Below are 14,009 nucleotides of genomic sequence, written 5' to 3'. Positions count from 1 at the left end.
TTTATGGTTTGATGAACCAAGTAGCATCTAGTAAATTATAGGTATCTCAGATCACCTGTTCACTTAGTGTCCCATAGTCAGAGGTTCAGTCTCTAGCATGGTCCAATAGCAAGCCAAGAGCTGTATTACCAAGTTGGAATCTCTAGGAAGCCAACTCTGAGATAGAGTTAGAGTGTAGGGTGTTTGCTAGGGAGCACTTTAGGATTAATATCTGTAGAATGGAGGTGATGGGGGCAGGATGCAATAGTAGCCACTCAACAATGCAATAGGGAATAAAATTACTTGTTTGTTTTTGCTGCAACATTGTATGACTCAGAAAAACAGCCACTAGAAGTATTATAAAAATTATATGTTCACTATAGAAATTAGACATTTCACAAATATGGAGAAGTGGGTATCAGAGGATTGGAGAAAGTCTCTAATCATGATATCCTGAAACAGCAGTATGAATGGGAAGGTTTGAGTTTGCAAGGAAATTCAAACAGCTGTGCATGTCTAGCTTCCAAGGTGGGACCAAGAAGAGTGAGCTCATGCAGATGTTTGTGGAAGCTGCCACCTCTGAGGGAACTGAAGTTAAGTGCTTGGTGATTCACTCAGTGCTGATTTTTTCATTTTTAACAAAGCCAGTAGTCAGGAAGACAAGCTTGAAACTTACGAAGAGTTCCAGGTCTGTTTGTCAGTCTGCTACTTCCATACACTTTTGAGATTAAGGTCTTCTTCTTAATTTCTGCATATCAGATCAAATGCAGGTCCCTCTTTTGTCCAATTCTAACTTATAACAACAGAGCAAAGACAATTCTGGAAAACATAGTCCTAAGTCTCATATAACACAATTCAGGACAACCATCATTACCTTTAGCTTTCATCCTCATGGTTGCAAGATCTCTCATTGCAACTTGAAGTGTTGTGTTCAACTTGAAGGGGCAAAGTACAAAAGGTGAAATTACCAAGTCTGATGAAACCACCCTTTTTTGATAACTGCATGTTTTAAATTTATATCAACTTCTTATTGACCAGCACAATTAGTTGTAGACTACACTAGCTACAAAAATGTTGAAGATACATTTCTCAGCAGTAAAGATCATTAACCTGAAAATTTGTAAGTTCTTTTAGTAAGGAAGAAGGGCAGAATGGATATTATGTAGGCAAATCCCAGGGTCTACCATGGTAGGCCAGAAAGAAAATTCCAAGAATTATGAAAGTCAATTATCACAGTGGTCACACACATTGCATATAGTAGAAATTAATTAAAACAATTAACAAAACTAATTTCAAATATACTTACTTGCATATTAAAAATACTTTATTTCGGTCCAAGGAGACTTCACAATGGAAATGAGAAATAAAAATATACATATATATAATTGTGGTTTAAAGGTTCAAAATGATTGCAAAAACCACAATCACTTTTGCACCAACCTAATATATACACCAAAATGAAAATAATACATATCAAAAGTTGTGTGATATAGGTGAAAAGGTACTAGGAGCAATAGTTATATCACTATAGAGGTTTATATTAGAAAATGAAAGCTACAAATTCTGAGCTAGGGATCACTTCAAAGATGAGACACTGATAAAACAATTCCATGATTACAACATTTTAAAGATTTCTACTCCATTATGAATTTCTTTATGCATAGTAAGAGAAGAGATGCACCTGAAGGCATTCCCACATTGGTTTCTCTCCAATGTGATTTTTCACATTTCTTTGAAGTATGAGGGAAGACTAAAGAATTTTCCACATTCTTTACATTTCTATCTCCCAGTATGAGTTCTCACTTGCTGCCTAAGGAATGAGAAAGACTTCAAGGCTTTCCCACGTTTTTTAGCTCTATATGGTTTCTCTTCAGTAGGTGTTCTCACATGTGTCCGAAAGTGTTAGGAATGATATTTCCCCACATTTCTCATTAATATGGCTTCTCTCTAATGTGAATTTTCACATGGCTTTGAAAACCTTAGATACAAGTTAAGACTTTCCAATACTCCAAATATTGATGAAATTGCTCTCCAGCGAGTTGTCATATTTCCTAAGGAATGAGGAAAAGCTGAAGGCATTTCATACATTCACAGTGTTTCTCTCCAATGTGCATTATCACATTTACAGTAAAATGTGAAGAATAATGGAAGGATCTGTCGCACTGTTTACAATTATAGGGCCTCTCTCCAGTGTTTGTATTCATGTGGTTATTAAAGGAGGAGGGGAAATTGTAGTCTTTTCTATATGCCTTACATTATGTATAGAGCTCCTTTATGATGTTTTCTCACTTGTAGAGTAAGCTTTGAGGAATAAGTGAAGGTTTCCCTATATTCCTTATATTCATAAGGCTTCTCTCCAATATGAGTTCTTAGATGTATGGTAAAGGATGTGAAAGAAATAAAGCCTTTCAAACGTTCTTGTACATTCATGGGGTATATTTTCAATGTAAGTTCTCACATGTGCCCTAAAGAGTGAGGGACACTTGATTCTCTCACACTTTTTATATGAATAGAATTTCTCGCCAGTGAGAGTTTTCTTATTTTCTAAGAAATGAAAGCAAATGGAAAGCTTCTTCACATTTTTTCACATTATATGAATACGAGGCTTATCTCCACCATGAATTTTTACATGTACAGCAATGGAAGAAGAAGGAATAAAGGCTTTCATACACTTTGTGTGTTCATAGTATTCGTCTCCCATGTGAATTTTCATGAGCCCTAAGATACAAAGAACAGCTGTGAAGGGTTCTCTATATTCCTTACATTGACATGGTTTGTGTCCAGTGCATGGTCCCTATGTGTCTTAATAAGTGAACAATTAATGAAGGCTTTCTCATATCCAATACATTCATAGGCTTTCTCTTCAGTATGAGTTCTCTTGTGCACATTTAAATTTGGAATCTGACTACTGCAGGCTTTTCCACATTGATTACCCTCATTACATTTCTCTCCACTATGGAATATTTTATACACAGTAGATATCAAGTTCTTTCTGAAATATTTTCCAATTTGATTATATTCATAGAGGTTCTCTACCACATGAATTCTTAAATATCTCTCCTGTGTTTTACACTAATTTTTCTGTACCATGGCAAAAAGATGAGTATTACATAATAGGAAGTTGTCCACATTATAGGTGAAGTAGCATAATATTAAGGTAAATAGTGATAAGAAAGGCTATATATCCTTAGAGGAAATATCCCCCATAATGTTATTGGTAAAAGTCAATTCAGGATATAAAATGGAATACCAAAAAATACATGAGTAAGCAAAAAGAAAACATAATGAGAAACAAAGGAATGAAAAAAACAGAAAGTATGGATAGAACATGCAACAGATACAATTATATAAATAATTATATTAAATATATATGAAATGAACTCTCTAATTAAAAGGCAGAAATGATAATACTGGTTAAAAAGCGAGATCCAACTCTATGTAGCTGACAAAAGATGGACTTAAAATATAAAGACAGGATGAAAGTAAAAGGATGAAAATTATATACAAACTCTAAGCATAAGAAATACGGGGTGACTATTAATAACAGATTGAAAGTATTACTAGAGACTAAAAAGAATGTTTCACAATAATTAGTGTCAATTCATCAAAAAGATAACGTAATCTTACCTATGTGCACATCTAATAACAGCTTCAAAAAACATGAGGTTTAAAAAAATGCTAGAAATGAAAGGAAAAATAAACAATCACAATCATAGTTGAAGAATTTAACATTTTTCTCTCATTAGTTGATAGAACATGTAGGGCAAAATACTAAGAAAAAAGATTTAAACATTATCAAGCAACTTGATTTAATGGATATTTATAGAACACTACACACAACTGTAGAACACAGCTTTATTTCAAGTATACAAGGAAACTCATCAAGATAACCCATATGTTAGATAACAACAAAATTCAATAATTTCAAACTTTGGGTATCAAAACTGATATCTCTGTATATTTGGAAATTAAGCAATGCACTTCGAGTTAACCAATGGATTAAAGAAGAAATCAACAGGGAAATTATAGGTAAATTTAGACTGAATGGCAATGAAACCACAACATCAAAATTCATGAACTGCAGCTTCAGTACTACATAGAAAGAAATTTACAATTTTAATTTATATTTTCATATATTTTAATCTGTATTAGAAAAGAAAGCCCTAGAGTCAATGATCTAAACATTCAGAGAAACTACAAAAAGAAAAGAAACCCAAACTAGGTATAAAAAAAGAAATAAAAACATAAGAGTGGAAATCAAGGGAACAAAACAGAAATTAATAGACAAATAACAAAGAGTTGGTTTCCAAAAATATTAATAGAATTGATATAGCAATACTGATAAAGACAAAAGGAGAGAAAACATATTATACCAATATTTGGAATGAAAGAGGAGCATTATATATCAAAAAGATGATAAAGGAATATTATCAATAACTTCATGCCAATAACTTTAACATTGTAGATTAAATGGGAAAATTACTTTAAGAACACAAGACACTAACTGACATAAGAGGAAAGGAAAATTGGAATTGCCGCATATCTAAGAAATTAAGTTTGCAATCCAAAAATCTTCCCCCACATGAACAAATATTAGCTATCGATGGCTTCTGTGATAAATTCCATCAAATATGTAATGAAGAAATAACAAATATCTTATACAAACTCTTTCATAAAAGAGAAAAGGAGGAAAAAATTGCCAATTCATTTTATGAGACCAGTATAACCCTGAAACTAAAACTTGACAAAGGCATAACATTAAATAAATATATATATATTTAGGTGCCAAAAAATGTATGCACATCTTGGGATGAAAACTTTCCATTTTGCTGTTTTAAGAATGCGTCGTACGCTTGTTCTGATAACTCCTGTCCATGTGCACATTGTTTGGTAGACTTCTGTGGCGAGTGTGTAAACTGTTCCAACACCATAGCAGAAGAAGCGGGACTTGTTGCTGGTGGAGGCCTCTAGGATCTTGCCTTGTGCACATCACACACAGTAAAACGTGTCTCAAACTTATCACGAATGCATGCAATCGTTAGGCATTTTGGAGGTTCTGTTGCACACTCACGCCTCCATTGTCGTTGTACTTCCACAACGTTCTCAAAACACCACTTCAAAATGGTCTTGGGCTCCTCGAACGACAATCATGCTTCTGCTATTTTCTTTGACTGTCCTGCCTGTTGCATGGTGATGCTAGCATTCATTTGATTAATGCAATCTTTTGAGCGAATGTCATACTACACATTGCTACCATAATTCAATTCAACTTTGAAAATAATACATAGATAACAACTCTTAAAATAAATATTTTTGGAATATATATATATATATATATATATACATATACATATACATATACATATATATATATATATATATATATATATATATATATATATATCCCTCACGAACACAGATGCAAAAATTCTCAACAACATAGTAGCAAATTGAATTTACCTAATATCTAATTTTTTTGCACTGCTGCATGCCACCTGGAAGAAAAACATACAATTTACCTGGTCAACCACAATCACACAGGTGTTCTCCACTCCCAGTCTGCAGGATTCTAGTTTGTCAGATCTGTGTGGATATCTTTGTATTCTTCCACTGTCCCTGCTGCTATCCCATATTTGGAATGGAAAGGAACTTGATTCAGATTTCACTGAGCAAATTCCAGCTGTGACCCTCATCACTACTGCTGTGATGCTCATTTGAATTTGCAAGTTGGAAATAACCAACAGGACCAGGACTAGGGCCAGGTAGGCATCTTAGAAGCAAAATTAATGGGTCACCCCAAAATATGGTAGTAAAGATATAGTATTTAATGCAATATTCTAAGAAATAAAACTTAATGAAAAAATCTATGATGAATAAGATATCAACATTTAAATAAAGACAGGATTCCACCCTGCACTTGTACAACTTGGTCTCACCCTAATCTCAGTCCTGTCACATCCTGATGTCAACTTTATTGTTTGTCAACTTTATTGTTTCCTGATCTCATTGCCGGGGTGGGGGGAGCGGAGAATGACCATATCTATGTCACAGTTAGTTCTCTCTCCTGGGTTCCTGGGTTGCTCCTTCAAAGCCAAGAGGGCTATCAAACTTCTATATCCAATAATGCTGCATTGTTACATTTACAAAGACAAAACTCCTCTCTCTCTCTCTCTCTCTCTCTCTCTCTCTCTCTCTCTCTCTCTCTATATATATATATATATATATATATATATATATACACACACACACACATACACACACACACACATACATATTTATATATTACATAAAGAAAAAAATATCTTTACTGGTATATATCTGTGCATGCAGTGTATCTCCACCATCTACTAAAGTTACCTCCTCACCCACACACATGCTCAAATGCCCACATGTACAAATACACAAAATACACAAACACTCTGGGTGCATCTGTGAAGTTCTAAAATTGTTTGAGGCATTACCATTCATATATTGTGATAGACTTCTATTGATTTTTCATGATTATGCTGATAAACTGGGAGTAATGCTCTTTTCGAGGTATTCCAGATCAGTTCATGAAAGACATAAGTATTAATTGTTTGGAGGTGACTTTAAAGTCTACACTTTACCAATAAAGTATTTGGAAAGTAAGATAGGAAAAGAGTAGTGGATACTGACACATTGTGGTCTCTGAGCCCTTTTTAAAACACTCATCTCCTTATATTGAAAAGGTTGTCAGGAATTTTTGATGCTTCCACCAGGTATATTCTACCAAAACATGTAGATTACTAATATGCTTATGAAGATTTTCAGGACTCATATTTAGCCAATTTATTTTACTAAGCAAGATTTTTAGTCCTGCTATTTTCTTGCCTTAGAGGGAAACCAGTGTTCTAGATGGCTCCATAAACATCAATAGTCATTTTGTCAAGATACCACTAATGCAGGTTTAAAAGTATAACTGGCATTTATCCGCTTACCTTCTTAGTTTCTATTCTCCAAAACTCAATGCTTTGGGTTGCTACTAGCTAGGAATATTCCTTTAAAAGTTCAGTTATCTGTGTATGTCAGTATTAGCCAAATTGCAAGATGACTGAATGAAGATACAGTCAGCTCGGAGTACTGTCCCTTAATAGCACCTAAGGGAAAGCAAAACTACTTTTCTGACACGTATCTCATATATCTTCAATAGACAACCTGAGACCTAGTCAGACAACTCTGTAAATCAACCTTACTTGTGAGGAAAAGAAGTGTGGCAGGTTTGAATGCATTTGTCTGCAATCAACAGAAAACCCAACTTCACTTACATAATCCCGTAGGGATTTATTTATATCATGCAACCTGGGAGAAGGTAGTGTAGAGCTGTTGCAGCAGCTTAACCATGCCATAAGAAATTCAAGGGCTTTCTATTTTATCATACTTAGTACATAGACCTTTATTTTATGGCACTCATTTTTTTTAAGGAGGGCGCAGCTCACAGTGGCCCATGTGGGGATCGAACCCACAACCTTAGGGTTATTAGTACCACGCTCTAACCAACTGAGTGCATGGCACTTATCTTACGGTTGCAAGTTGACTGCTTCAACTCAAATTGGGTATTTCCCAATACCCATGTTGGTTAAGAAAAAAGAAAATGGGCAAAAGACCTGAGGAACATGCCACCTTAGACCAGCCATTTCAAAAGTATTTCCCTTAAGCCCAAAACCCCAATCATACTTTTAAATCATTAGCAATAACAGAGTTATATGACACTCCTACCTTCAAGGGATTGTGGGAATATGAATATTTTGGCCTATAGTAGGAGAAGGAAAAGAAAAATGGGTTTGGAAATGGCTTTTTTAGTAGACATGTGCATTCATTTCTATTGCTGCTGTAACAAATTACCATGAACTTAGTGGCTTAAAAACATTATCTTACAGTTCTGGAGATCAAAAGTTAAACTGGGCTGCAGTTAAGGCAGGGCTGCATTCCCTTATGGAAGCTCTAAGAGAGAATAGATTTTCTTGCCTTTTCTAGCTTCCAGAGGCTGCCTGTCTTCCTTCACTTGTGGCTCCTTTCCACCTTCAAAGTCAGTAATGGCTGGTTCAGTCTTGTCTTTTTCACGTAATATCACTCTGATACCGATTCTTCTGCTTCTCACATCCACTTCCTCTTGTGATTATACTGGAACCACCTGGATAATCTATGGTAATCTCCTTATTTAAAGGTCAGCTAATTATCAACCTTAATTCCATCTACAAACTTAATTCCCCTTTGCCACATAACACCCATGGTTTTCTCTCCAGAACATGCTTGCTTTCCTGACAGTGAATCTCATAATTTTAGTATCTTTTACAATTTGAATAGGCTGAGAATTTCCCAAATCATCAAATTCTGGTTCCTGTTTGCTTAATAGGTGTTCCCTCAATCTACCTCAATTCCTCTCACATGTTACTAAAAACAGCAAGAAGAAACCAGGCTGCAACTTCAACCCTTTGACTGGAAATCTCAGCTAAATGTCCAAGTTCATTGTTTACAAGTCTTTCTTTCCACACCTCCACTGCAGAACACAATTCAACATAAATTTTCTGCCACCATATAAGAAGGATTCCCTTTCCTCCAGTTTCCAATAACATTTTCTTCATTGCTTTCTGAGCCCTGACCAGAAGTGACTAACATCTGTATTTCTACCAGCAGTCTCTTTATAATGACTTAGGTATTCTATAAGGCAATGTATGTTTTCTCCACCATGCTCCTTACTTCCTCCTGAGTCTTCGCTAGCAGAGTTGTTGTCATCCATGTTGCAATGAACAATCTGCCCAAAGCAATCTAGGCTTTTTCCATCACTCTCTATGAAATTCTCCCAGCCTTTGCCTATTGCCCAATTCCAAAGCAACTTTCATATTTTTAGTTATTTGTTACAGCAGCACTCCATTTTCAGGTACCAAACCCTGTATCAGTCAAGGTTCAACCATAAGGACTGAACCAGCAGGAGATCTGTATTCAGAGATTTATTCAATTGTGGGAAGTGGCTAGTTAAGTCCAAAATCTGAGGCACAAGCAATTAAAAAGGGGAGGCTGGAACTCTGGGGTACAAGCTAAAGCTGCTGCCCAGAGTCAGAATTTCTTCATCTCAGGGAAGACTCAGCTCTGCTCTTAAGCCCTTTCAACTGATTCAATCATGCCCACCCAGACCATCTAGGACATTCTCCCTATTTTAAGATTAGCTGATTAGCAACCTTAATTCCATCTGAACCTTAATTCTCATTTGCAATATAACATAACATAGTCACAGGTTCCAGGGAATAGGATGTGTACATTTTAGGGGGCCAGTATTCTGCCTCCCACACCATTCGATAGTATCTGCAAAAGTAAGAGGCTCCTAGAGATAGATGAGTTCTGACAACAGAGCGAATTATTTCTTCAAATCATTCAACACTCTCATTAACATATCCTTTACTAAGTTTCCTTTAGTAAACTAATATTAATTCTACAATACATTCTTTAAAATTCCTTATCAACCAGAACCTTTACATCATCCAAAGGCAAGTAGATATTGGCACGCTGTGCCATCAAAAACTCCAATAGGTCCAGAATTCGGAGTTCACTTGAGAATTTCTTTGCAATAGCAAGGGACATTGCAGGCAATGACTTACTTGGTCCTAAAGTCTACTGGCCTTTAGAGTACATAGGAACACCTTAAACACAGTCAATCTGGGCATCAGTAAACGTATCCAGGACTCTTACCAGGATCATAACTTCAGTCAGCTATAATGAAGAACTCGTAAGTCTTTTCGACATTACATGAGAAAGAATAGATGATAAAGATATATTTTCATGAGAGGATACACATATTTTGGAGTGAAAGTCTAATGATTAAAAGTATGATTTTGAAATAATTAGAATGAAATTATTCATGTTGCTTCCTATTAAAACAAAAATCCAAATGGAATTTGGAAGAAACCAGACATGGGTAAATACAAATTAATTGTACCCTAAACAGAAAAGGGATTATAAAAAAGTCATAGCTGTGTCAATTATAAAAACTAAAAAGACCTCTGATAATTTTAAAATGAAATATAATAAAGGAATCAGATATCCTTTGCAGTGTTATATAGTGAGATGAGTACTTTTTAAATTAGAATTATGTTTATCCTGAGAGGTTAACTTTCATATTATCCTTTAGGCATGAATACTGAAAATTTAATCAGAAATATGAAATTTCATGATATAAATATTTTACTAATAATACAATAATTGGAAAACTGATTATAGGACAATCAGACCAACAAAACAAAGAGCAAAATTACTAAGAAAAATAGAAAAAAAACAAGTAGAATTAAAAGCTACTACTGGATTTTTAAAAAAGAAAGATTAAGGAGACAACTTTAAGGTTGAAGTGGGTAAGTTTCAGATACCTAAATTATTATGTAAGGTTGGATTTCCCTCTGACTTCCTCCCAAGTTCCTGGCCTAGAATATTGGGGAACATAGGCTTCAGGAACTTGAACTCATTACTCCCCGAGTCTCCCGTCAGACACACCTCATACTGGTAGCTCTGGGAAAGGGTCCCAGTACCGCCGATGTCCACCAGGTGGCCCGGAAAGTGGCCCTCGGGCACCGAGCAGCCACCCAACGAGGAGGCCCTGCCCCTCCTGCACAGCCGCACCGCGATGAACGCCAGCACCGAGAACAGGAAGAGAGACGACACCGACGCCAGCGCGATGACCAGGTAGACCGTGAGCGGGTCGGCCTGGGCCGGGTCGGCCGCCGCTTCCGGGAGCGGCAGGTAGGGCTGCGAGAAGCCGTCCACCAGCAGCACGTGCAGCGTGACGCTGGCCGACAGCGGCGGCTCGCCATTGTCCTTGACCAGCACCACCAGCCTGTGCTTGGCCGCGTCGCGCTCGCTCAGCAGCCGCGCCGTGCGCACCTCGCCGTTGTGCGCCCACACGCCGAACAGCCCGGGCTCCGTGGCCTTGAGCAGCTGGTACGACAGCCAGGCGTTCTGGCCCGAGTCTCCGTCCACCGCCACCACCTTGCTCACCAGGTAGCCCGGCTCGGCCGCCCTGGGCACCAGCTCGGTGCAGGGCGCAGAGCCGTTCTGCAGCGGGTACAGCACGAAGGGCACGTTGTCGTTGGCGTCCAGCACCAGCACGCGCACCAGCGCCTGGCTGCTCAGCGCAGGGGAGCCGCGGTCCGTGGCGCCCACGCGGAACTCCAAGGCCTGCAGGGCCTCGTAATCCAGCGCCCTCAGGGCGAACAGCTGCCCGTTGTCGGCGTTGATGGACACCAGGGAGGCCAGGGGCAGGTGCGGGTCCTGTGGCGGCAGCAGCGAGTAGGTGACCTGGGCGTTGGCGCCCGCGTCTCTGTCGGTGGCGCTGACGCTGCCTATGTGCAGGGCGGGGCTGTTGTTCTCGCGGACGAACAGGGTGTAGGAGGTTTGGGTGAAGGCCGGGGCGTTGTCGTTGACGTCGGACACCAGCACGGTTATGTTGTGCTGGGTTTTCAGCCTGGGGGTCCCCAAGTCGGTGACGGTGATGGTGATGTTGTACTCGGCCTGGCTCTCTCTGTCCAGCGCCCCATTTGTTACTAGGGTGTAGAAATTCTCTGCAGATGGTTTCAGGAGGAAGGGGAGATCATCTGGAATGGAGCATGTCATCCTTCCGTTGTCCCCTGAATCTCGGTCTCGAGTCCTAAACATGGCCACTTCTATCTCGGGGGAATTTTCAGGAATGGGGCTGGTTAGTGATGAAATAGTTAGTTCTGGGGAGTTATCGTTAACATCCACCACCTCAATGGAAACAGAGCATTTTCCAGAAAGTCCCCCGCCATCAGACGCATCTATATCCAGCTCATATGAGGATACTGTCTCAAAATCTAATTTTTTAATTAGTCGAACTTCTCCTGAAAGGCTGTTTAGCTCAAAAGTTGTGCTTATCTCCTGAGAACTATAAAAAAAGGAGTATAATATCTCTCCATTTGTCCCAGTATCTAAATCTCTAGCAGAAACCTTGACAACTAGGGCGCCTACAGGGCTGTTCTCTGGGACCTGCACCTGGTAGAGTGTCTGCTCAAACTCAGGGGCGTTGTCATTGACATCCATGACCAAGATGCGGACCTGAGTGGTGCCAGACCGGGGTGGAGAGCCGCCATCCAGCGCTGTGAGGGTTAACCTGAGTTCGGCCTGCTCCTCTCGATCCAGCTCTTTATCCAGCACCAGCTCTGGATATTTCCTGCCATCCCCCCGGTTGCGGGTGGAAACGTGGAAATGAGATTTGGGACTGATATTGTAGTTTTGGATATTGTTGTTGCCCACGTCCAAATCCTGGGCTTTTTTCAGAGGAAAGACGGTCCCAGGAGCGCTGGTCTCCAGGATTTTCAGCGTCATTTCTCTTTCAGGAAACTCAGGAGAATGATCGTTTATGTCTCTCACCAGTAGCTCAGCTCGAAATACTCCCAATGGTTTTTTCAATAACACTTGGAAATGCATTACACATGGATCAGTGGGTCCGCACATTTCCTCGCGGTCCAGTTTCTCATTTAGTATCAAGTCCCCCGTCTGCAGATCAAGCTGCAATCGGGGTTCGTTATCCTCAGAGACCACCTGGGCTCCCCGAGCAGCTAGTTCCTCCGCTCCCAGCCCCAGGTCCTTAGCCAGGTTGGCCACAAAGGAGCCGCTCTCTGTTTCCTCCATAACGGAATAGCGACGGGATTCCCAGCCCGCCACAGCCACTCCCATCAAAAGAAAGAAAATCAGGACTTGCCTTTGTTTAGGTAAGCGCTTCCCTCCGGCCTCCATCTTTATTCCACCAATGCCTTTCCAGGAACAGGGCCCAGTTCTACCTTAGGTAGTGAGGGAGGGAAAGAGACAGTGATGGATCTCTCAGTTGGTAACCTGTCCAGAAATTTCGGTGACTAGCATTCTCTGGAGACTTAGAGGTCCTGAAATGTTTGCAGGCTTTTCTCTTCCGCTAGAGATCTGAGATTGAGTTCAGAGCATTTCCGGGGCTTTTTTGGTTTTTTTTGACACCTTAGCCTGCAGCGCCACCATGCGTTGTCTTCGAAAAGAATTGCTGCAATTGTATTCTCTTGATATATATATTATACTTGTAATAATCTAGTAATCCCAATAATCGATCTGTTTAGTAATCCCAATAATCTATTGGGAGTTTGGAAATGGTTTGGGAAAGATGATGTATTCATAAAACCATGCAATTATAATATCCTTCATTCAAAGAAGTATTACTGATATCTATGTACTAGGTTCTGAAATACATCAGTAAACAACCCAGACGTGGTTCCTAACTTCTAGAAACTGTAGTGTGTGTGGTGCTCTGAGGAGAACTGAGAAGTGAAAGAAGACTTACTAGTGATCAGTCATCTTGTAAAATAACAATATACATTTATGTGATTTCTTAAAATTTTCTCAGCAAAAAGAAAGAATTCCTCTAGATTTTCTTTCAAATTCTAGGCAGCCTATGTGCCAGAATTGTGGTTCTCACTGGTTGAATAACATCAAGGGAAAAGCTACCAGTTAATTCCAGTTTATATACCCTTTCTACATAAGGTCAGAGATCTATGATTTTGTGAAACTCAAACTATGGGAAAATGCATATGAGGGCACTTCCTATAGCCCTTGCCCTGCTTTGTCTTCTTAGCATTGCTCACCGTGTGATATAGCATATATGTACATGTTTAATTATTTCTTTTCTGTGTCATTTTGAGTTCCAGAACTTTGTTTTGTTCACCTCTATATCCCTCAACAACTAATCTCTGGCACATCGTAGATGCTCAACAAATATTTGTTGACTTGCTCAATGAATAAATTATAATTTAAAAAATTTGAAACAAATTCTCCTAATGTAAAAGCTCCCTTTTTTTTTTGCTGGGATCCTAGTTCGTTATATGAGCTGGATAAACAAGACATCATGTTCCCAAGTAGCTATTTTCTATGCTCTTTTGAATAGTAATTTGAAATAATTCAGAATGATCTATAATGTTTTTCACTAAATGGTAAAATACCCTGGCTCCCTCTAAACAAATGGATACATTATACAAATGAAAGAACATAAC

General features: G+C 38.8%; 1 protein-coding gene across 1 annotated transcript; it reads right to left on the bottom strand.

Moving 5' to 3' along the window:
• Positions 1–3,820: 3,820 nt before the first annotated feature.
• Positions 3,821–13,849, bottom strand: LOC109451084 (protocadherin beta-15-like). Its single transcript, XM_074313675.2, has one exon. The coding sequence runs from the start codon at positions 12,733–12,735 to the stop codon at positions 10,348–10,350; it is 2,388 nt and encodes a 795-aa protein (XP_074169776.2). The 5' UTR covers positions 12,736–13,849; the 3' UTR covers positions 3,821–10,347.
• Between the last annotated feature and the right edge of the window lie 160 nt (positions 13,850–14,009).

The sequence above is a fragment of the Rhinolophus sinicus genome, chromosome 5, assembly GCF_057876585.1.
Source record: "Rhinolophus sinicus isolate RSI-liver-muscle chromosome 5, RSI-T2T, whole genome shotgun sequence".
In the NCBI taxonomy this organism is placed as follows: Eukaryota; Metazoa; Chordata; class Mammalia; order Chiroptera; family Rhinolophidae; genus Rhinolophus; species Rhinolophus sinicus.
Note: the sequence above shows the minus strand (reverse complement) of the source record. Positions and strands in the feature narration are given on the sequence as shown.